Source organism: Stenella coeruleoalba (assembly GCF_951394435.1).
Source record: "Stenella coeruleoalba genome assembly, chromosome: 5".
NCBI classification, from domain to species: Eukaryota; Metazoa; Chordata; class Mammalia; order Artiodactyla; family Delphinidae; genus Stenella; species Stenella coeruleoalba.
This window is the reverse complement of record NC_137150.1, coordinates 72,258,940-72,284,293: the sequence shown is the minus strand read 5'-3', so window position 1 is coordinate 72,284,293 and position 25,354 is coordinate 72,258,940. Positions and strand designations below refer to the sequence as shown.

Sequence of the window (25,354 nt, the reverse complement as noted above, 5' to 3'; positions counted from 1 at the left end):
CCTAACATGGGAAAGGAAATAGCCACCCAAGTCCAGGAAGCACAGCGAGTCCCATACAGGATAAACCCAAGGAGAAACACGCCAAGACACACAGTAATCAAACTGACAAAAATTAAAGACAAAGAAAAATTATTGAAAGCAGCAAGGGAAAAATGACAAATAACATACAAGGGAACTCCCATAAGGTTAACAGCTGACTTCTCAGCAGAAACTCTACAAGCCAGAAGGGAGTGGCATGATATACTTAAAGTGATGAAAGGGAAGAACCTACAACCAAGATTACTCTACCTGGCAAGAACCTCATTCAGATTCAATGGAGAAATCAAAAGCTTAACATACAAGCAAAAGCTAAGAGAATTCAGCACCACCAAACCACCTCTACAACAAATGCTAAAGGAACTTCTCTAAGTCTAACACAAGAGAAGAAAAGGACCTACAAAAACAAACCCAAAACAATTAAGAAAATGGTCACAGGAACATGCATATTGATAACTACCTTAAATGTGAATGGATAAATTGCTCCAACCAAAAGACACAGGCTTGCTGAATGGATACAAAAACAAGACCCATATATATGCTGTGTACAAAAGACCCACTTCAGACCTAGGAACACATACAGACTGAAAGTGAGGGCATGGAAAAAGATATTCCATGCAAATGGAAATCAAAAGAAAGCTGGAGTAGCAATACTCAAATCAGATAAAATAGACTTTAAAATAAAGAGTGTTACAAGAGACAAGGAAGGACACTACATAACGATCAAGTGATCAATCCAAGAAGAAGATATAACAATTATAAATATATATGCACCCAACATAGGAGCACCTCAATACATAAGGCAACTGCTAACAGCTGTAAAAGAGGAAATCAACAGTACACAATAATAGTGGGGGACTTTAACACCTCACTTACACCAATGGACAGATCATCCAAAATCAAAATAAATAAGGAAAGAGAAGCTTTAAATGACACAATAAATCAGATAGATTTAATTGATATTTATAGGACACTGCATCCAAAAACAGCAGATTACACTTTCTTCTCAAGTGCGCACGGAACATTCTCCAGGATAGATCACCTCTTGGGTCACAAATCAAGCCTCAGTAAATTTAAGAAAATTGAAATCATATCAAGCATCTTTTCTGATGACAACGCTATGAGATTAGAAATGAATTACAGGGGAAAAAAATGTAAAAAAACAAAAACACATGGAGGCTAAAAACTACATTACTAAATAACCAAGAGATCACTGAAGAAATCAAAAAATACCTAGAGACAATGACAATGAAAACATGACGATCCAAAACCTATGGGATACAGCAAAAGCAGTTCTAAGAGGGAAGTTTATAGCTATACAAGCCTACCTCAAGAAACAAGAAAAATCTCAAATAAATAATCTAACCTTACACCTAAAGGAACTAGAGAAAGAACAAACAAAACCCAAAGTTAGCAGAAGGAAAGAAATCATAAAGATCAGAGCAGAAGTAAATGAAATAGAAACAAAGAAGACAATAGCAAAGATCAATAAAACTAAAAGCTGGTTCTTTGAGAAGATAAACTAAATTGATAAACCATTAGCCAGGCTCATCAAGAAAAAGAGGGAGAGGACTCATATCAATAAAATTAGAATTGAAAAAGAAGTTACCACAGACACCACAGAAATACAAAGCATCCTAAGAGACTACTACAAGCAACTCTATGCCAACAAAATGGACAACCTGGAAGAAATGGACAAATTCTTAGAAAGGTATAACCTTCCAAGACTGAACCAGGAAGAAACAGAAAATATGAACAGACCAATCACAAGTAATGAAATTGAAACTGTGATTAAAAATCTTCCAACAAACAAAAGTCCAGGACCGGATGGCTTCACAGGTGAATTCTATCAAACATTTACAGAAGAGCTAACACCCATCCTTCTCAAACTCTTCCAAAAAAATGGAGGAAGGAACACTCCCAAACTCATACTGTGAGGCCACCATCACCCTGATACCAAACCAGACAAAGATATTACAAAAAGGGAAAATTACAGACCAATATCACTCATGAATATAGATGCAAAAATCCTCAACAAAATACTAGCAAACAGAATCCAATGACACACTAAGAGGATCATAGACCATGATCAGGTGGGATTTATCCCAGGGATGCAAGGATTCCTCAGTATACGTAAATCAATCGATCTGATACACCATATTAACAAATTGAAGAAGAAAAACCATATGATCATCTCAATAGATGCAGAGAAAGCTTTTGACAAAATTCAACACCCATTTATGATGAAAACTCTCCAGAAAGTGGGCATAGAGGGAACATACCTGAACATAATAAAGACCATATATGACAAACCCACAGCAAACATCATTCTCAATGGTGAAAAACTGAAAGCATTTCCTCTAAGATCAGGAACAACACAAGGATGTCCACTCTCACCGCTATTACTCAACATAGTTTTGGAAGTCCTAGCCACAGCAATCAGAGAAGAAAAAGAAATAAAAGGAATACAAATTGGAAAAGAAGTAAAACTGTCACTGTTTGCAGATGACATGATACTATACATAGAGAATCCTAAAGATGCCACCAGAAAACTACTAGAGCTAATCAATGACTTTGGTGAAGTTGCAGGATACAAAATTAATGCACCGAAATCTCTTGCATTCCTATACACTAATGATGAAATACCCAAAAGAGAAATTAAGGAAACACTCCCATTTACCATTGCAACAAAAAGAATAAAATACCTAGGAATAAACCTTCGTAGGGAGACAAAAGACCTGTATGCAGAAAACTATAAGACACTGATGAAAGAAATTAAAGATGACACCAACAGATGGAGAGATATAGCAGGTTCTTGGATTGGAAGAATCAATACTGTGAAAATGACTACACTACCCAAAGCAATCTACAGATTCAATGCAATCCCTATCAAATTACCAATGGCAATTTTAATGGAACTAGAACAAAAAAATCTTAAAATGTGTATGGAGACACAAAAGACCCTGAATAGCCAAAGGAATCTTGAGGGAAAAAAACGTAGCTGCAGGAATCAGACTCCCTGACTTCAGACTATACTACAAAGCTACAGTAATCAAGACAATATGGTACTGGCACAAAAACAGAAACACAGATCAATGGAACATGATAGAAAGTCCAGAGGTAAACCCACGCACCTATGGTCAACTAATCTATGACGGGGCAAGGATATACAATGGAGAAAAGACAGTCTCTTCAATAAGTGGTGCTGGGAAAACTGGACAGCTACATGTAAAAGAATGAAATTAGAACACTCTGTAACACCATTCACAAAAATAAACTCAAAATGGATAAGAGACCTAAAGGTAAGACCAGACACTATAAAAGTCTTAGAGGAAAACATAGGAAGAACACTCTCTGACATAAATCACAGCAAGAATTTTTTGATCCACCTCCTAGAGTAATAGAAATAAAAACAAAAATAAAGAAATGGGACCTAATGAAACTTAAAAGTTTTGCACGGCAAAGGAAACCATAAACAAGATGAAAAGACAACCTTCAGAATGGGAAAAAATATTTGCAAATGAATCAATGGAGAAAGGATTAATCTCCAAAATATATAAACAGCTCATGCAGCTCGATATTAAAAAACAAACAACCCAATCCAAAAATGGGCAGAAGACCTAAATAGACATTTCTCCAAAGAAGACATACAGATGGCCAAGAAGCACATGAAAAGCTGCTCAACATCACTAATTATTAGAGAAATGCAAATCGAAACTACAATGAGGTATCAGCTCACACCAGTTAGAGCGCTTCATCAGAAAATCTACAAGCAACAAATGCTGGAAAAGGTGTGGAGAAAAGGGAACCCTCTTGCACTCTTGGTGGGAATGTAAGCTGATACAGCCACCATGGAGAACAGTATGGAAGTTCCTTAAAAAACTAAAAATAGAATTATCATATGATCCAGCAATCCCACTACTGGGCATATACCCAGAGAAAACCACAATTTAAAAAGACACACGCAGCCCAATGTTCACTGCAGCACTCTTTACAACAGCCAGGTCATGGAAGCAACCTAAATGCCCATCAACAGATGAATGGATAAGGAAGATGTGGCACATATATACAATGGAACATTACTCAGCCATAAAAAGGAATGAAATTGGGTCATTTGTTGAGACGTGGATGGATCTATAGACTGTCATACAGAGTGAAGTAAGTCAGAAAGAGAAAAATAAATATCGTATATTAACGCACATATGTGGAGCCTCGAAAAATGGTACAGATGAACCAGTTTTCAGAGCAGAAACTGAGACACAGATGTAGAGAACAAACGAGTGGACACCAAGGAGGGAAAGCTGCAGGGGGCTGGGGGTGGTGTTGTGATGAATTGGGAGATTGGAATTGACATGTATACACTGATGTGTATACAAACTGATGACTAATAAGAACCTGCTGTATTAAAAAAAAAAAAAAAAGGTAGGTACTTAGTAAACATCCTTGACATTTCACTTAATGCCAAGTCATGATGTATTGATATCTGGTGAGGATTCCTGGTAGCACAGAGTAATTTAACAAAGGTGAAAAGTGAGAAGGCCATATGAACCCCAGATGACTTTATTCCTATATGCTTAATAACTTGAAACTGTCTGATAATTTCATGTATAGAGACAATTCAATAACATCATTAAACACATTCAAACTGGGCTTCTAAATGCCAAGAAGACATTATCAAAAGCACAATTACTCTACAAGTACCACTTTATTAACAGTAAATGTACAAAAATATAATGTTGGTGTAATATTTTCAAAAGCTATATGGTTTCCAGCAAAACTACAAAATGGTTGATTTGCTTGGTTTTCTTTTTATAATAGCTTTACAAAATGTGGCTTCCAACAGGAAAGAAATGCTTGGCTAATGGGTTTATCACTCTCAATTAACAGGATAACATGAGAGGTAAGCTGTGTATAAAATGAGAGAAGAGAGGTCAATCTTTAGATAACGTAGTATTTTACTGACAAAATATTTTTCCCCCTTAAAAATAGAAAAGAATAGATTTAGAATACTTCTTGAGAACTGTCATTTTAGTACTTCCTAGGTTTTGAATTTAGTCCTATTAACAAAATGGGATTGTGTATCAGGGGTGGGGGGGAAAGCTGGAGAAGAAACTAGAAGTGGATTGGAGCCTGATTGTGAAAGGTCTTGACTGCTTCCCTGATGAATGAGAAATATTCTTGAAAGTTTTGGAGCATCAAGTAGGTTTAATAGATTTTCCAGAAAAAGAATTGTGGCAGTATGTAACAGAAATGGAGAGAAACTGGAGAAAAGTAAATTGATAAAGAAGTTATGGCAATAATTTGGGTAAAAGGAAGAAATTCCAAAGACACTTAAGAATTGGTAAATTTCTAAATATTAAAAAAAATCTTAATATTAATGGGGAAAAAGTCCCATAAAGTCATAACTAAGAACAACTACTGTATAATAAACCTGACCAGGAAAAAAAATCAGATTATATAACATATAGCAAAGATGAGTTGTACGCCACTGATCTAATATGGTTTGGGACAAGAACTATGCTGCTTTAATTAAACAGTGTTTTATTATCTGCAGGGGAATCCCCCCAAATTACTTTTATTTAAAATTTTACTTTGTTATTTTGAGTTTTTAACTTTGCTATATCAACACTGTCCAAAAGAAGTTTCTGTGATGATGGAAGTGTAAAATAATCTGCCTTTTCCAATACAGGAGTTACTTACCCACACATGGTTACTAAGTGCTTGAAATGTGACTACTGAGACAGAGAAACTATATTTTAAATATTATTGAATTTTGATCAATATAAATTAAATACCAACACATGGCCAGTGGCTTACTGTTTTGGAAGATGCAGCTCTAGATGAATCATTAAGTCTAACTCCATCCCTCCAAACCACACGTACATATTCTCTTTTTTCTCTCCTCCTTTTAAGTATTAATATCAATTAATACTTAAAACTGAGTATAATACATCATACTTAATGGTAAAAGACTGAAAGCTTTCTCCCAAGGATCAGGAACAAAACAAGAATGTTTGCTCTGCAACTTCTATAAAACATTTTAAGGGAGGTTCTAGCCATGGCAATTAGGCAAGAAAAATAAATAAAAGGCATCTTCATTGGAAAGGAAGAAGTAAAACTATCTTTGTAGATGACATGATCTTATATAGAAAGTCCAAAGGAATCTACATGAAAAAACCATAAATGAGTTCAGTAACATTGCAGGTAGAAGATCAATACCCCCAAATCCATTATATTCCCATGTTAGCAATGAAAAATCCATAAATGAAATTAAGAAAACAATTTCATTTATAATAGCATTAAAAGAATAAAAATACACAGGAATAAATTTAACAAAAGAAGTGGAAGACATGTACACTGAAAATTATAAAACATTGGTAACAAAATTAAAGATGTAAGTGAATGGAAAGACAGTCTGTGTTCATGGACTGAGAGACATAATGTTGATAAAATGACAATAATCCCCAGATACTTGTGTGCCAATGTTTACCACAGCATTATTCACAACAGGCAAAAGGTGGAAACAACCCAAGAGTCCATCAAGAGAAGGATGAATAAACAAAACGTGGTGTGTGTGTGTGTGTGTATATAAAATGAAAAATAATTCAGCCATAAAAAGGAATGACATTCTGACACATGCTACAACACAGATGAACCTTGAAAACATTATGCTAAGTGAAAGCAGCCAGATACAAAAGGCCACATATTGTATGATTCTATGTATATGAACAGTCCAGAAAAGACAAAGCCATAGTGACAGAAAATAGATTAGTGGTTGCCAGGGGCTGAGGTAAGGGCAGAATGGGGAGTGATTGCTAACAGGTACAGGGTTTCCTTACAAGGTGATGAAAATGTTCTGGAATTTGAAAGTGGTGGTGACGGCACAACATTGTGAATAGACTAAAACCACTGAATCGTATACCTTAAAAAGGTAGATTTTGTGTTACGTGTCTCAACGTAAAATTTTTTAAGGTGAAAAAGTTGAAAAAGGTGAGATATAACATAAATTCAAGTTGAAACAATGAGTTAATACATTTTAAACATTATGCTAACAAAAGATCAAAAAGTTTATTAACACACCATGCTAGTGACGGTATGGGGTAAAAACAGTAGTAATTTTTGTTGAAGTATAAATTGATATAACTCTGTGAAGTACAATTTGGCAATAATGATCAAATCTAAAAATTGACACACCCTTTGAGCAATCTATCAATATATAAATATACTCTGATTATATAATTGCATATAAACACAAAAATATCTATACAAAAATTATCAGTGGGGCATTGATTTTTATATGGTAAAAGTTTGAAAACAACACATATATGCTTGTACATGCACAGAATGTTTACAGAAGGATATATATATTATATATATATATAAATTACTTAATTTTAGAAAGCATGGTGACAACAATCAGGAAAAAAAAGTGTTATAAAGCAATAGTTGCAAGTCTTCTTATTTTTATTCATCAATACATAGTTGGTATTAAACGATCAGGACTTAACAAAGGAATAACAAGTAAGTTTAAAAACCATTCTGGAATATATTTTAAATTTCAGGATTAAATTAAAAACCTACAAAGAATAGTTATTAAACATTTTACACAGTGTTCTTCAAGTATGATAAAGTACCACACTCTGAAAAATCTTGCTTAAAGAATTGGAATTTATCTCATATCCTTATGTACAGAAAAGGTTTAATAAAGCATGCCCAAGGGTGTTATCACTAGAAGGCTCTTAGCAGGTATTTGAGAAATTGATTTTGGGTGTGTTCCCACCATTCCCTAAATGAAAGGGTTGCTTACTGTGGCTAGACTTTGCAAAGACAATGCATTTTATGCTGAACGCCTGTTTTCCTTCTGGGAGCTTGGAAATTTGGTATGCGCTGGACAAAGGGTGCCTATGTGATCATCACCAATAAATAACTTTGTGCTGTGTCCATAATGGGCTTCCCTGGGCAGAAAAACTGCATACGTGTTGCTACATTTTCACTGCTAGGTGAAAAGAGTGCTCTGTGGACCCCTCTGGGGAGGAAGAAAGTAGAAGGAAATCTAAACATGGACTCTTCTAGGCACACAGCCTTATAATCTGACTGTAGATCCTGACTTATCACATAGCTGTAATAAATCTTAGCCATAAGTACAACATGCTGAGTCTTGTGAATCCTTCTAGCAAATTTCTCACCGTGGGTAGTGAATGGTTTTCAAGACTCCCAACATACCCTGCTTTAGCAGGAAAAGTATTTTTTGAATAATATGTCATACAAACTTAAAATTAATACAACTTTTACTCTAAGTTTGCTGCTTGTATGCTAATCCTGCTTTTAATTTGTTGACATTTCCCCTAAAATGCATGTGTATTTATTTTCTTTGTTGATATCATTTTCTCTGTTAGTTCTTACATATTAACCTTTCAGTTGAAAGGGTTTTAAAATAAAAATAATTAATCACTGATTCTGTCCTTAAGCAAAACATAAGTCAACAAAAAGAACAAGTGAGGGAGAAAGAAATGTGAAGAAGAAAATATTGACAAAAGTACAAACAAAATTCTGCTTAAGTATTCTTTATCCATGTGAAAGGTGACATTGACTGAAAAGAGTATTTTTGGTTTGTATTATTATTTGAAGTTTTCAAAAATTCCCCCAAATTTGATATACCCATATAAACAGAAGATAAAGCCAAATATAATGTTTTAAAGTATAGACTGAAATCAACTATAGTTAAAAAATGGGAGAAAAAGATTTTTACAATCTATTAAATTATGCACCATTTGCTGTTTTTAAAATGTGCGAGCACAACTTCTACTTAAACATCTCTGAAGATATTTTAGTTGGGGTGAAAAATGTTAGATTCTGCTGTTCTGGCTATTTATCTTTAGGAGAAAGAAGGCTTTTTAACAAAAGAAGTTTAGAGAGAAGCACTAATCAATTTAAAGTTATAAAGTTATAACTAATTATTTTAATATGTGAATACCTATAAACCCGGTCACTAAAAATCTAGTCACTCAATTAGACTTCAAAAATGACCCTTTGAATATATGGCATTGTGTAAATGACCATTGGTCAGATAGCGAAAGTTATTCATTTTAATTTAAAAATAAAATTTCTCATTTCAACATTTCTGCTTTGCAAGAGTATAGAAAAAGAACAACCAAAAAAGGATGGTACTGCTTCATTTACTTTAACAATTACAGCTTAGTAACAGAACACTGTAAGTACAATGTATTAGAGAAAATAATGCTGTGAGTTTTGTATATCAAAACCTACAAAAGGGAAAACAGAATTATTTAAATATGGCAATGAATGGAACTTACATAAGTTGATGTTTCCAAGCTATCTGTGTTGACCAGTACTGGAGGAGGATTTGCCTTAGAGAAAGAATTGTAAATGTATTAGGCTTAACAGGAAAATTGACACATTACATAATAATGTTCACAAATGTTAGAAGCATATAAAAGATTTCCTATTTCTTTAAGTATAATTTTATATGAACTTTTCATACGTTAAACTATGTATCCAGTTTCTAGCACCAATGGAAAGATTTAGGTATAGGCAGTTGTTATATTTGCTTTTGAGAAATAAGTTCTTATTTCTGCTAAAACAGACACAATTTTCTTAAGATTTGCAAAGAATCACCAGCCTTCTCAAAAAATCCACAAATATTCTCTAGCGTAACAAACAACTCTTCCCAAATTGGTTAGAAATCATTTGCTTTTCTAGTCTCAAGGATCCCATGAAGATTCCAATCATTTTATCACCCAGAAAAAAAATTCTGTCCCACACTGAACTGTGTTTAAATACTGGAATTAAAAAAAAAAAGCCATACAAAGAAATCAATCGCAAACTTTTAGAATACTGGAAACACACTCAACGTAAAAGCCCTCAATTGTTATCAACTGCAATTACTGCTTTCCATGTGTTATTCTAGACCACTCACAGAATAACTAGTGGTCAAAAAACCCACAAAAAAACAAAAACAAAAAAGCCAAGTAGAATAATAACATAGGTCTAATTAAGTTTGGAATGAAAAAAGCTTGGCTTTCTGCTTAAGTTGAAAAGTGTTTATTATGTAGGTGCAATAAAATTTAAAGAATAAAATGCAATTAATACCAAATGAAAAACAGACCAGAATATACTAGAAAACTGATGTGATTCCTCTTAAAATTATCTTTCTTCTGCATATTTAAAAGTATAAAATTACCAAGTCAAATGACATCTTCAGAGAATCAAAAAGACGACTATCCTTTAAATAAATTTTAAGAGATGTGTTTAAATATTAACAGTTCTTCTACTCTAATTAAAGAATTACACAAAAAGGTTGTATGAAAGAAACGTAATACACAAAATAACCATTTTCTTCCAAGTGTATGGGCTTTTCTAAAAGGTGAATGAATATTCAGAGTTCAAATGTTTTACATTATTTTCAGCGAAGTACTAGATCTGGATGATCATACGATAAAATGCTTAAAGACAACACCACTGCATGCTTAAACAATTGTACAGTATGCGTCTCAGCTACATAAAGCAGCAAGTTAAAAATGAGTAGGGACAAGGATTTACTGTACAGCACAGGGAACTATATTCAATATCTTGTAATAACCTATAATGGAAAATAATCTGAAAAAATGTATATAACTGAATCACTTCGCTGTACACCTGAAACAATAAAAAGTACCCTGAAAAAAACAAACAAACAAAATGAGTAGGGAATACTTTATTAAATATAAACATGATACTAACTACTTTATGTGTAGTCCTACCTTTGACTATAATAGTCTGTTTTCGAATGATTCAGTGAAAAGCAAACCTAATAGGTAAAAATACTATTTGTGAGAATGATATTTAAGCAAAGCAAGTCAATTAACAGACATTTGAGATTTTATGAACATTTGAAATTATTCATTTCCCAATGACTACTGAGACTTCTCAAATTGATATTTTAATTCATTAAAAAATTAATGGTACTTCACCTTTTTTTGCTTACGAAATTACAGAGGAGGACAAGAAAGAACAAGGCTATTTAAAGTTATAAAAGAAGTTACATTCTTCAAAAATTATGGCAAGAAAACCATTTGGTTCTCTCTGCTCATTTATTACCAAAAATATAGTGGAAAAAGTTGTTTATTACCAAAATCTAACTTATACAAAAATTATCACAACACTAGCTGTTCATGATCACCAACTCATCATCACTGTAGATAATTTATCTTTTCATTCTAGTCATATAAAAAGTCTAACTGATATTGAAATACATACAAACCAAACTATATGAAGGGTTAAATTTACTTCAAAATAAAATAATGACAATGAGAGATCAGGAGAAGGAGGGGCTATGGATCATATAAGAGTACATGAACTGAGGACTGTTGTAGTTGGGTGATGAGTATACATGGGAGTTCACTGTACTACTCCCTTTATGTCTGAGCATTTTTGAAGTTTTTCATAATATACAGCAAAACAATTATATTGAGTCAAGTACTCAGTTTGTAAGAGGTTAATAACTAATATAGTTGTAAAATATTATAGGTTAGAGTTGCTATTAAGATATTAGCATTCCCATCATAAAATTAATTTCAATTTTAAAGTTCAGTTCTGAATAAAGAATAATACAGACTAGTAAAAATAATTTGTAATTCTGACTTAATGAATATGATTAGATAATTAATATATGCATAATGTTTATTTGTAGATGTATCTTAGAATTAATATGAGTGAATGATCACACCTGAAGGGAAAGTGTGGGAATAAAGGACTTGAAACTGAACAAAACCTGGGAATGTTCACAATGAGGATTAAGCAAGAATTTCATTCAAAACTAATGTCAAGACAAGACAACCTAGCAATTTGAAAAAGACATATCACAAAATATAGTCTAAAATAAGAGCCTACGTAAATGACGCTCAAGAGGCATGATTTGACGGCCTCAAGTTTTAGCCGCCTAAAATAATGATAAAAATATTTAAGACTGTGTTAGCAGGTAGAGAATTAAAACATTACCTTAAAATTTACCCTTACTAACTTGAGATTTTCTAAATTCTTATATTACAGAATACAGAAATGGTATCTGACAAAGTAGTACTCCATTCCTCTCAAATTTGGAAGTGGTGGGAATGAGGTAGCACAATGGGCTTGGAGGGTACGATATACAACTCAGAAAGACATAATAACCTAGCGCCAAAGCCAGAACAGGTACTTCTGAAGCAAGAGATAGAGAAAAATTTGGCCATGGAATTTGCTACTTTCAGATAGCTAAAGTAGAGAGCACTAAAATAAAAAACAGTAGCAAATCTGGATAGTTTAAGACCTCAGGATCTGTATCTAGGACAGGGGATAGCAGAATAGGTAACAGGGAATTATCAGCTTTGCTTAGGGAGGAAATCAAACAACAGCATAATCTATGTGAAAGTTAGATTATTCAAATAATCTATGTGAAAGTTATTTCAAATGAAGGGGAAAAAACCCTTCCCTGCACCTCACCTTTAAGTGACACTTATCAAAAGATATGGTTCTAGATCTCTCTCTACCCTCACTCTACCATTCAACAACTTTGAATATACAGATAAATCACAAGTATTATTGAAACTTATTTTTTTACACCTGTAAAGCGATATACCTTTACTCAAGAGGACTGTGTGAGGACCTAGTGAAGTAATATAAAAAAAAATGTGTTGTAAACCACAGAAACCTATTGCTAATCCATTATTATTTACTAATAATATATACCATTGTGTATGTTTCAACTTAGACAATAATGAAGTCCTATATTCACTTAGAAATGGGGGGTGATTAGTAAGGGGGCAGGGATATACCAGAAAGAGAAACTTAACAAACCCCTAAAGAATATGACCCATGAATTAATAACAAGACTTAAGAAACGTAATTTTGCTCATCCAACTTTTACTATTTTATTTCATTATTAAAGGGCCTCATAGGGTCTACTGCTGTTAACACACTGCAGCATCCTTACACAATTTCAGAGCATAATATTACAGCTTAAAAATTCTGTGTTAAAATAATTCTAAGATCCAGTTATTTAAAAACAGGCCAAAATTAGGAGTTTAGAAAATGCTTTTATGCTGTATACTATATTTCTCCTTCTTAGCATGTATCAAAGTTTCATTGTATTATTGGCTTAGTGTCTCTTTCTCCCCTACTAAATTATAAACAAATGTTTTTCAAACACAGAACTCCCAAACCCCAGAGAATACATCTTGGATTCTAATTTGAGACACACTGCATTAAAAGTTAAGTGCTGTCACTTCAGTGATCATTGTAAGTTAAAGTGATTGTAAAAACAAATAGGGTGAATTCTGGGAAGATGGCAACACAAGAAGTCCCACAATTTTGTCTCTCCACCTAGATAACAACTGCACTGGCAAAAACGCAACTGCCAGTGTGATGTAACTATTTTGGAATTCTAGTCTATTGAAGGCTTACAACTCCCAGGGGAAGTATTAGATGGCAAACTGTGGTTAATCCAGTAAATTTCAGTTCTTAGCACAGTAGCAGCTACCCAACTCCCACCCCTCTTAAGTGTTCCTAGAGCAGCTGGCACAAACCGGGGTGGAGTGGGGATGGGGGTGGGCAGCAAAAAACACCCTGTTCTCCAAACATAGGGAATCTGTGCTCTTACTGCTGTTTCTGATCATGAAGGTGCAAAGAGGCAGTGGCCATTGTTGCTGAACCTCCTCCAATTGATATAAATCTCTCCCTCTCTGGCTGAAGTGACTCCCAAGAGATTTAAAGGGCAAGTGTCTCCTCCCACCATTTCATTTTCCTCTTTTTCCCCTTCTGAAAAGGGGAAAAGCCAGACATTGAAGATTAGAATATTCAAAAGCAACCACATATATGAGGGAAATTAGAAAATCACTGCGTATACCTGGGGAAGGTACAGGCATAGAAAAAATCTGCGAAGATCTGAAAGTTATACCATAGGCTGATTTTTAGCACAGAGATAGCCCACAGAAATCAAAAAAACAAAACACCCAGCAAACCCTAGGAAAGGGGAGAATCAGGTTTCCAGAGAAATCATAAGATTCAAACGTCCAATTTTCAACAACAAAAAAATCACAAGGCATGCAAAGAAACAGGAACATATGGTCCATTCAAAGGAGAGAGAGAGAAGAAAAAAGAAACTGCCTCTGAAAAAGAGCTGGCGGCATACCTATTAGACAAAGGATTTAAAAGAACCACCTTAAAGATATCCAAAGAACTAAAAGACATGGTAGACAAAGTCAAGAAAATGATGTATGAACAAAATGGAGATAAGAGATAGAAAACCTAAAGAGAAACCAAAAGGAAATTCTGAAGCTGAAAAGTACAATAACTGAAATGAAAAATTCACTAGAGCAGACTGGAACACGCAGAAGAATCAGAAAACTTGAAGATAGGACAACGTAAATTATTAAGTCTGAAAACAGAGAGACTGAAGAAAAGTGACCAGAGTCTAAGAGACTTGTGGGCCATCATTAAGTGGACCAACACACACATTGTGGGAGTCCAAGAAAAAGAAGAGAGAGATCAAGGGGCAGAGAAAATATCTGAAGAAATAATGGCTAAAATATTCCCAAATTTGATGAAAGACACGAATATAAACATCCAAGAAGCTCAACAAACTCAAGGTAGGATTAACTCAAAGAGATTCACACTCAGACACATTATAATCAAACTCCTGAAAAGACAATGACAGGGAGAATTTTGAAAGCAGCATAAAAAAGTGACTCAATATACAAGGAATTCTCAATAATATTAATAGATTTTTCATCAGAATTCTGGAGGTCAGGAAGCAGTGGGTTGGTATATTCAAAGTGCTAACAGAAAAACACTGCCAACCAAGAACCTTGTATCTGGCAAAACTATCCTTCAAATATGAGGGAGAAATTAAGACATTCTCAGATAAACAAAAGCTGAAGGAGATCATTACCAATAGACTGGCCCTGAAAGAAATGCTAAAGGGAATCCTGCAGGTTGAAATGAAAGGACACAGGACAGCAACTTGAGGTGTTTGGAGAAATAAAGACCTTGGTAAGGATAAATACAAAATAACTCTTATTATTTTAATAGCGTTTTGTAACATCACTTTTTGTTACCTACATGATTTAAGAGACTAATATTTTTTAAATTATATTTAAAAAATTAGTCTAAAAGCTACTTATTAGTACAGAAGTGAAGTCAACATTAGTAAATAACTAAAATCAATTACTAGTCCAGAAGCTAGTATCATAGTAACTTTGCTTTGAGATTCTACATTTGTTTTCTACATAATTTAAAAGATGAATGCATTTAAAAATTGTTGTTTTTGTACATACAATGTATAAAGTTGTAATTCTGTGATATCAACAACTGAAACAGGTGAGGATGGAACTGTTAAAAGGAGCAGAGTTTTTTTATATTATTGAAGTTAAGCTGGTTTAAATTCAAATTAGAGTGTTATAACTTTGGGATGTTAAATGTAATCCCCATGGTAACCACAGAGGAAATAGCTAAAGAATACACACAAAAGGAAATGGGAAAAGAATTTAAACATTTCACTACCAAAAAATCAACCAAACAAAAAATAAGACACTAATGCAGGAAATAAGGTACAAAAAACCTATAATGAATACAGAAAACAAATAGCAAAATGACAGAAGTCTCTCCTTATCAGTAATTACTTTAAATGTAAATTGATTAAACTCTCCAATTAACAAAAACAAAAACAGCAGAATGGATAAAAACACATAACCCAACTCTATGTTGTCTACAAGAGACTCGGCTGAGATCCAAAGACACAAACAGACTGAAAGTGAAAAGGTGGAAAAAGATATTCCATGCAAATAGTAACCAAAAGATAGTAGGAGTGACTATACTAACATTAGACAAAATAGAATTTAAATTTTAAAAAGTTACAAGAGACAAAGGACATTATATATTAATATAAGGTTCAAAACAGCAAGAAGATGTAACAATTACTAACATTTATGTACCTAATGACAGACCATCAGAATCTATGAAACAAAAAAATGACAGAATTAAAGAGAGTAGACAGTTCTACAATAATAGTTGGAGATTTCAATGCCCACTCAAAATAATGTGTAAAATAACCAGACAAAAGATAAGTATGGAAAAAGACGACTTAAATGACACAATAAAGCATCCTGACCTAACAGACATATTTAGAACATTCTGTCCAACAACAGGATACATTCTTCTCAAGTGCACTTGGGTCATTTTCCAGAATATACCATATATTAGGCCACAAATTAAGTCTCAGTAGATTTAGAAAGTCATCATACAAAGTATCTTTTATGGCCAAAATGGATGAAGATAGTAAGCAATAATAGAAGCAAACTAGAAAATTCACCAAGCTGTGGAAATTAAACAACATACTCTTAACCACTGAATCAAAGAAGTAGAAAAGCAAACTGGAAAAGACTTAAAGAGATGAATGAAAATGCAAATACAACATACCAAAGCTTATGAGACAGCAAAAGCAGTGATAAGGGGGAAGTTTACAACTACACGTTTATCTTAAAAAACAAGAAAGACCTCAAGTCAACAAACCGAACTTTACAAATCAAGGAACTAGAAAAAGAACAAACTAAACCCAAAGTTAGTACAAGGAAGGAAATAATAAAAATTAGAGCAGAGATAAGTACAATAGAGAACAGAAAAATAATAGAGAAAAAAGACCAACAGTTGTTTTTTTGAAAAGATCAACAAACTGACAAACTTTTAGTTAGATGGACTAAGGAAAAAAGAGAGAAGACTAAATTACTAAAATCAGAAATGCAAGTGGGAACATTATTACTAATTCTACAGAAATAAAAAGGACTATAAGAGTGTTATGAGCAAATGTAAGCCAACAAATTGGATAACCTACACAAAATGGACAAACTCCTACCAAGGCTGAATCATGAAGAGAAAATTTAAATAGACTTTATAATTAATAAGGAGATTGAATCAGTAATCAAAAATCTCCTGACAAATAAAAGCCCTTGAAATCTGATTGCTTTCCTGGTGAATTCTACCAAACATCTGAAGAACTAACATCAATTTTTCTCAAACTGCCCAAAAATTGAAGAGGAAGGTACATTCCCTAACTCATCCTATGAGCCAGCATTACCCTGATACTAAGGTCAAAGGCAAGGACACTATAAGAAAACTGCAGACAAATATCCCTTATGAATATTGATCCAAAATTCTCAACAAAAACTGAATTCAGCAACATATTAAGAAGATTATACACCATGACCAAGTGGGATTTTTTCCTGGAATGTGAGGATGATTCAACATATGAAAACTGATCAATGTAATACACCACATCAACAGAATGAAGGAAAAAAACAACACGATCATCTCAATCAATGCAGGAAGTATCTGACAGTATGCAACATTCTTTCATGATAAAAACGTTTAACAAACTAAGAATATAAGGAAACCACCACAGCATAATAAAGGTCGTATATGAAAAACCTACAGCAAACATCATACTTTCATGGTGAAAGACTGAAAGCTTTCCCTCTAAGATCAGGAACAAGTCAAGCTGGCCCACTTTCACCACTTCTATCCAACACAGTATTAAAAATCAGTCAATTAGACAAATAAGAAAAATAAATGACATTCAAATGAGAAAGAAGGAAAATTATGTCTTCAGATAATATGATCATACATGTAGAAAACCCTAAAGAAACCACACAAAAACCTGTTCGAACTAATAAACTTAGCAAAGTAGCGGGATATGGTCTACACACAAAAATCAGTTGCATTCCTATACACAATCTGGAAAGAAAATTACAAAAACAATTCCATTTATAACAGCATCAAAAAGAATAAAATAATTTGGAATGAACTTAGCCAATGAGGTGAAAGATTTGTGCAATGAAAACTATAACGTTGCTGAAAGAAATTAAAGACAACAGAAATAAATGGAAACATATTCCCTGTTCATGACCTCTTAATACTGTTAAGATGTCAATATTACCCAAAGCAATTTACAGATTTCATCCAATCCCAATCAAAATTCCAATGTTTTCTGCAGAAATAGAAAAACCCAACCTAAAATTCATATGGAATCTCAAGGGATCTGAATAGACAAAATAATTCTGAAAAGGACAAAGCTGGAGGACTCATACTTTCTCATTTCAAAACTTACTACAAAGCTATAGTACTCAAAAGTTTGGTACTGGCATAAAGACAGACATACACCGATGGAATTGAACAGACTGCAGAAATAAACCCTCACATATATAGTCAAATTGTTTTCAACAAGGGTGCTAAGACCATTCAATGGGGACAAGATAGTCTTTTTAACAAATGGTGCTGGGAAAACTGGATATCCAAATGCAAAAGACTGAATTTGGACCCTTACCTAACATCATATACAAAAATTAATTTAAAATGGACCCATGACCTAAATCAAAGACCTAAAAAACTATAAAACTATAAGAAGAAAACACAGGGTAAAAGCTTCAGGACACTACATTTGGTAGTGATTCAATGGATATAACACCAAATGCACAGGCAACAGAAGAAAATGTAGACAATTTGGACTTCCTAAAAATTAAAAGTTCTGTGCATTAAATGACACCATCCACAAATTAAAAAGGAAATCCACAAAATGGGAGAAAATATTTGCAAATCATATATCTGATAAGGAACTAATATCCAGAATATATAAAGAACTCCTAAAACTCTCAATTAAAAAAACTGCAATGCAATTCAAAAATGGGTAAAGGACTTCAATAGACATTTCTCCATAGAAGATATGCAAATGGCCAATAAACATATGAAAAGATGTTCAACATCACTAATCATTTGGGAGCTGCAAATCAAAACTACAATGAGATACCACCTCATACCCATCAGGCTGGCTACTATCATGAAAAGAGAATATAAGGAGTGTTGGTGAGGATGTGGAGAAATTGGAACCATTGTGTTCCACTGGTGGGAATATACAATGATATAACACCGTGGAAAATAGTATGATGGTTCCCCTAAAAATTAAAAATTAAGTTACAAAGTGATCTAGTTATTCCACTTTCAGGTATACACTCAAAAGAATTGAAAGCAGGGTCTTGAAGAGGTGTCTGTACACCTATGTTCACAGCAGCATTATTCACAAGAGCTAAAATGTGGAAGCAACTCAAGTTGTTCATTGACAGATGAATGGATAAGCAAAGTCTCATATATACATAAAATGGGATATTATTTAGCTTTCAGAAGAAGGGAAATTCTGATGCTACATATGCTACAACACAGTTAACCTTAAGGACATTATACTAAGTGAAATCAGCTAGCCACAAAAAGACAAATACTGTTATGATTTCACTTCCATGAGGTACTTGAGTCAAAACCATAGACACAGAAAGTAGAATGGTAGTTGCCAGGGCCTGGGGGGGGAGGAATGGGGAATTAAGTGTTTAATAGGTATAGTGTTTCAGTTTTGCAAGATGAAACAAGTTCTGCAGATGGATGATGGTGATGTTTGCACAACAATATGAATGTACTTAATACCACTGAACTGTAAACTTAAAAAGTTAAGGTGGTAAATTTTACATTATGTGTATTTGATCACAATTAAAAAAATGGAAAACAAATATATGACCTCAATCTAATTATTAAAATGCATAAAACACAAATTGCGGGATATTCTATAAAACGACTAGCCTGTTCCCTTGTAAAAGGTCACACACATGAAAGACAGATTGTGTAGCTACTTCAGATTAAAGTAGACTCATGAAAACTAACTGTGGTCTTGGATGGGCCAAAGTACCTTTTTGTTTTTCATATAAAAAAACATTACTAGGGCAACTGGCAAAACAGAATTACAGTGGGTAGTATTATATTAATGTTAATTTTCTGGTTTAGCTCACTGCACTATGGTAATATTTTTGTTCTTTGGAAAAATATTTAGTATTGTGAAGTATTAATATTTAGCGGTAAGAGGGGCATGAATAAAATTCCTTTTAACTGGTTTACAAAAAATAATATTATACTCAATTACAGAAGAACAGAAATGATAAAGCAGATGTGGCAGGTAAAAATATTAACAATTGGGAGATGTGGGTCAAAGTATATGGAATTTCTTTGTACAATTCTTGCAACTTTCTGTAAGTCTGAAATGATTTGAAAATAATATAAAAACAAACAAACCAACATAAAACCAACAAAAAAACCCAAAACACAGATAGAACAGTGGCACTGCAGTCAGATATTAGTGTGTGGCTTAAAAAGGCTCATCAAGGCAATCCAAGTATACTATTCTATTTAAGATTACTAGTAAAATGAAAATGGATCAAACCATGCTTTAGATTATACTAATGATCAAATCATTTAAGAGTCAACATTCAGATGTTCTGTGGAACCTGAATTATCCAGAAGCAACAGGATGTTCTATACTGGTTATACCTCTAACGTTAACTACTCTCATGTCATGTGGGAGTTATTTGTTAAGTTATGATTTGCATAAACAGAAAGTAGGCTCCTAGAGGACAAGAACAATGTTACATTCATCTTAGTATCTACATGATTGGAACAATAACAAATAATTGAACAAAAACCAATCCCTCCAAAGCACCTGTTTGCGTGTGAACAGAGACTTTCATACAAACACACAAAATTAGCTCTAAAGCATTTTCAACAACACTTTAATTACCCGATAGCTCCTCACAACTGGTAAAAAAGGAGGTCTAAAGAATCTGGTTTTAAAGCAGAGTATTTATTCTGGGTGTATATTTAATAGGCCAGTATCATAGAGATTATATGATTTTATCTCCAGCAGGAAGAGCCAGCATCTGTTATACAACTACTATGTGCTCAGTTTCTATGCGGAGAAACTGAGGCTATGAGAAACTGAGTAATGTCCCCACCATCACACAACCAGGCAAGGGTGAGGCCAGGAAGTGGTAGGGTCAGGTGTCACCATAAAGTCCAGGTTCTCTCTGCAACTTCAAAAAGTCATTCAATGTATCCTTTTCTGTACCACTCTGAGTAATAAGCATGATAATTCCTACTGCAGAGGGTTTTCATAAAATTTAAATGACATGATCAATATAAAAGTACTGTGAAAGTTTAAAGTTCTACAAATAATCAAAGACATATTAAAAAAAATTATCATCTACCTAGCTATCTGTCCTCAAACTCACTTTGAAGTAGTCAGGGAGGCGTCAGCCACCCTTTTGAATAGATGATGGGAGTAGAAATTCAGAGAGGTTAAGTAACTTGTTTGAGTCACAAAGTAGGACTAGAATCTAAATCTTATATCTTCTGTTTCTATTTCTATTACATCCTGATGCATCTAAAATATAAAGTAGATCTTTAGAAGAAAAATATCTATTTAAAATGTTAAAATCAGGTTGTGTATTAGGTGTGGATTTCAAAATTCAATTGGGGACAAATATTTTAATCACTTTTATTAATTTTATAATGCACGTTATACTCAATTACTCAGGCACACACTTACTTATTCTGGAAAATGAGGCACACCCACAGCCTTCTCACATAAACAACATCAATGGTTAAACTACTCTACTTTTGGACTTTTGTAAGTATATTTAAAACCTAAAATGAAGCTAGGTAGTATAAATAAGCCTCTTCTGTTCATTTGCTTTTTTAACTTGTTCCTTGGTTTACTGTCTCAAGGAAATATGAAACAACACTAATAACACAAATAGCCAAGATCATGTGCCAGCTGCACACACACACTCTTATTCTTTCAATCACTGTAAAACATTTCAAGTAAGTACTATCATCTTCAGTGTTACAGATGAGTAAAGAGAAGATCAGTGTTAAGTAAACTGCTCAGTTACACAGCCAGTTAAGTGGTAGGACTGGAATTCTAAACCAGATCAATCTGACTCTAAGTCCTTTATTTATAACTACATGGCTATGCAATGTCTCAACAATTTCCAAGTGTAGTGTGATGCTAAGTTAGGGACACTGGAGTAAATAAGTCAGAGAACTCTGAACTGGAAGGACTGGTTCCCTATTGAATATAAGAACAGAAACTACTACAAAATTTCAAAGGATTCTAGAAAACTATTTTAACATCAAAAGACAAATTGAGGTGACAGTAAAATAAACGTTCAAACGTCCTACTTCAAAAAATATTGTACTACTAAATCCTAGTTACTTGGAAAGGTGTTACATTATTACAATAACGCTTTGGCTGCTTATGTAGAATTATATTTATAAATTCAATTTCTTCTCTGCAATACAGAGGAAATATCCAGCTGGACTTATCTATTCAATTCTTGGTAGTTTTACAATGATTTGACTTTTAATGATTTTCATAAAGGGTCAGAGATTATATAGAAGCAGTAACATAATAACATGGACTGAAGTTTTAGTGTAATACCTATAATTTCCCCTAGAATCCTATTTTGTATAATGTTCTTACTGATTTTCATTTTTAGGAGAGGGGAAGGGCACTGAGATGTGAACAATCACAGCTGATAACCCATTTCTTCCCACAATAGGACTTACTTTGACACTGTGTTTTCACAGCAAAAACACCATTTTTACTAGATTTTATGCTATAGATCAATAATAATAAAAATACCTAAAGATGCATTTATTTACACTTTAAATGAGGTTGAGATCTTTCACACCAAAGATCACTATTATTATACATAATAATACTATCATTATTTTAACTTTGGATGACTCTGTTGGTTGGGTAGTTAATGTCTTAATAAACCATCCCTTGGAACTATTAAGTAAAGCTCTGAAAGCTAAAAATGTTCAGATTCTCTGACATTTGGCTATTGTTTCATTTTATTTTTTGACTGTTATACATTAACTTTAAAAAAATGAACTTATGATTTTAGAATAGTTTTAGATTTACAGAAAAGTTGCAAAGATACCACAAAGAGTTCCCCACTTTATATACATTAGCTATTGTTTTTAAATAATAAATGTGAAGTATGTTACCCTACCAAGTGACAGAAAGATGAGTATTTCCAAAGATAAATATATACTAGAAAACAAAATGCTATATATAAAATGACACATCCAGTACAAGATCAGGAGGACAATTATTTTTATTATCTTTAGAAAATAAACAAAATTTCCCAAAGCAAATAAATTAAAAAACTGTTTCGAACAGATTTACAAATATAAAAGGCATGATAACAAATCTAAGGCAGTTCAATATGATGAAGTTTAGAATGTATCTTATTTCACAGATAACCTAATAAAATGGCAAATATTAACCCATTTTATATTAAATCCCAGATATTTAACTCCCTAAAAATACCGTTTGAAGCCCAACGTGAATTACCAAATCTAACAAAGAAATAGTTAAAATGATTTGAAAAGAATACAAATGGAACATTAAAAACAAATGAAATTTTTATAAAGAAAAAAGAAAACTAATAAAAACCTGTGGTATGGTGGGTAGGATGACAGTATTCTCAGCAGGGACTGGCAGGACAGGGATCACAGGGACAGTGGGAGAAGAGGGAGGTACAGCTTCTGTTGGCTAAAAATCATCAACGACAAAAAATCAGGAAAAATATCAAATAAAAAGGAAACATAATAGAAAGTTTTGTCATAAAGATAAATTATAGTTTTCAGAAATAACTGAAATAGGTAAAATAATATATTACTTCAACTTAAATGAGAAAACGCTCAATTATACCACCAATAATAATTTTAATAACTCTGTAGTTAAAACGAGTGACTACTCTTTAGATGTTTAAATGAAAATAATAAAAGATAATGATTTAACAATACTCCTCCACCGGGAGGCAAGACACTCACTTCACAGACAGACTACAAAATATTTTTGTAGCATTCAGTATATATTTGACTACTTTCCTCCTTGCATTCAAAGAATCAAAAGTAATTTCCTTAGCCCATGAGGTAGGCAATTGGGGCCTATAAATCCACAAACAGAAGATTCAAAGGACTTAAAAACTGAATTTATATCATTTTAAGGAATCTGTGCTGTTAACCTCTACTGTCAAGAACTGTAATAACCTGTCTTAAACCTGCCTGTAAAGTCATTAAGTGGGAACTCTAGTGACATAATTTAAACTAAGAAGTTTTGATATTTATACTCAATCAAGCTTAATTACTATTTTAAAAAAAGGTGTAACTGGAACACAAAAGAGGTGTCTTGTAACGAGTCCCAATCTCTATAAACTGGATTAATTAATAAATATTTGCTATACCAATGACATATACTACATATATAAGAAAAACATTAAAATCAAATCTATAAGAAAACAATGTACATTAGAAGACACTTGAAACAGGAAGAAACAATTGCCAAACTTGAAACTATGCTTTTCCTCATTGATAAATACAAAATAAAATTATAATGTTGACCTTTTGCTGTCAATCAAATGAATCAAGATTTATCAAAAATGTATGGCATCTCTTCAATAATGGTGCTGGGACAACCAGATAGCAACATGCAAAAGAATAAAGTTAAACCACTACCACACATCCTATATAAAAACTAACTGGAAATTTATCAATGACCTAAATGTAAGCATTAAAACCATAAAACTTTTAGAAGAAAACATAGGGATAAATCTTCATGACCTTGGATTTGACAATGGATTCTTAAATATGATATCAAAAGCATAAGTAAAAAAAAAAATCAATTAGACTTTATCAGAATTAAAACCTTTTGTGCACCAAATGGCATTATCAAGAAAGGGGAAAGACAACGCATGGAATGGGAGAAAATCTTGTAAATCATACATCTGATGATAGTTTAACATGAAGAATATATAAAGAACTCCTACAACTCACCACAGAAAGACAATTAAAAATTAGGCAAAGGACTTGAACAGACATTTCTCCAAAGAAGATACACAAATGACCAATAAGCACATGAAAGTATACTCAGCATCATCATTCATTAGGGAAATGTAAATCAAAGTTACAATGATATATCACTTCATACCTACTAGGATGCTGTAATAAAAAAGTGAAAACAAAAACAGAAAGTAACAAGTGTTGGCAAGGATGTGCAGAAACTGGAATCCTCAAAAACTGCTGGTGGGAATGCAAAATGGTGCAGTCACTGTGGAAAACAATTTGGTTTGGCAGTTCTTCAAAAAACTAACCCTAGGATTACCATATGACCCAGCAATTCTACTCCTAGGTAAATACTCAAAAGAACTAAAAAGAGGGACTTGAATACTTTTCCCCAGTGTTCAATGATGCATTATTCACAACAGCCAAAAGGTAAAAACAATCCAAGTGTCCATCAACAGATAAATAGCTACAAGATGTGGTATATTTATACAATGGATATTAATTCAGACATAAAAAGGGATGAAATTCTGATACATGCTACACATGGATGAATCTTGAAAACATT

The 25,354-nt window shown here is 33.1% G+C and overlaps 1 protein-coding gene across 15 annotated transcripts in view; it reads right to left on the bottom strand.

The window, feature by feature from the left end:
• Positions 1 to 25,354, bottom strand: part of DLG1 (discs large MAGUK scaffold protein 1) — a 286,057-nt gene that overhangs the window by 128,323 nt on the left and 132,380 nt on the right. For 11 of the 15 annotated variants that reach the window (XM_079922700.1, XM_079922698.1, XM_079922699.1 and 8 more), the window contains 2 exons: positions 23,399 to 23,497; positions 9,351 to 9,404 (listed from right to left, as the gene is read on the bottom strand). In XM_079922700.1, the coding sequence (XP_079778826.1) occupies positions 9,351 to 9,404; positions 23,399 to 23,497 (153 nt within the window). The remainder of the gene's footprint in view (positions 1 to 9,350; positions 9,405 to 23,398; positions 23,498 to 25,354) is intronic. The other 4 variants (XM_079922697.1, XM_079922705.1, XM_079922692.1 and 1 more) reach the window with 1 other exon arrangement.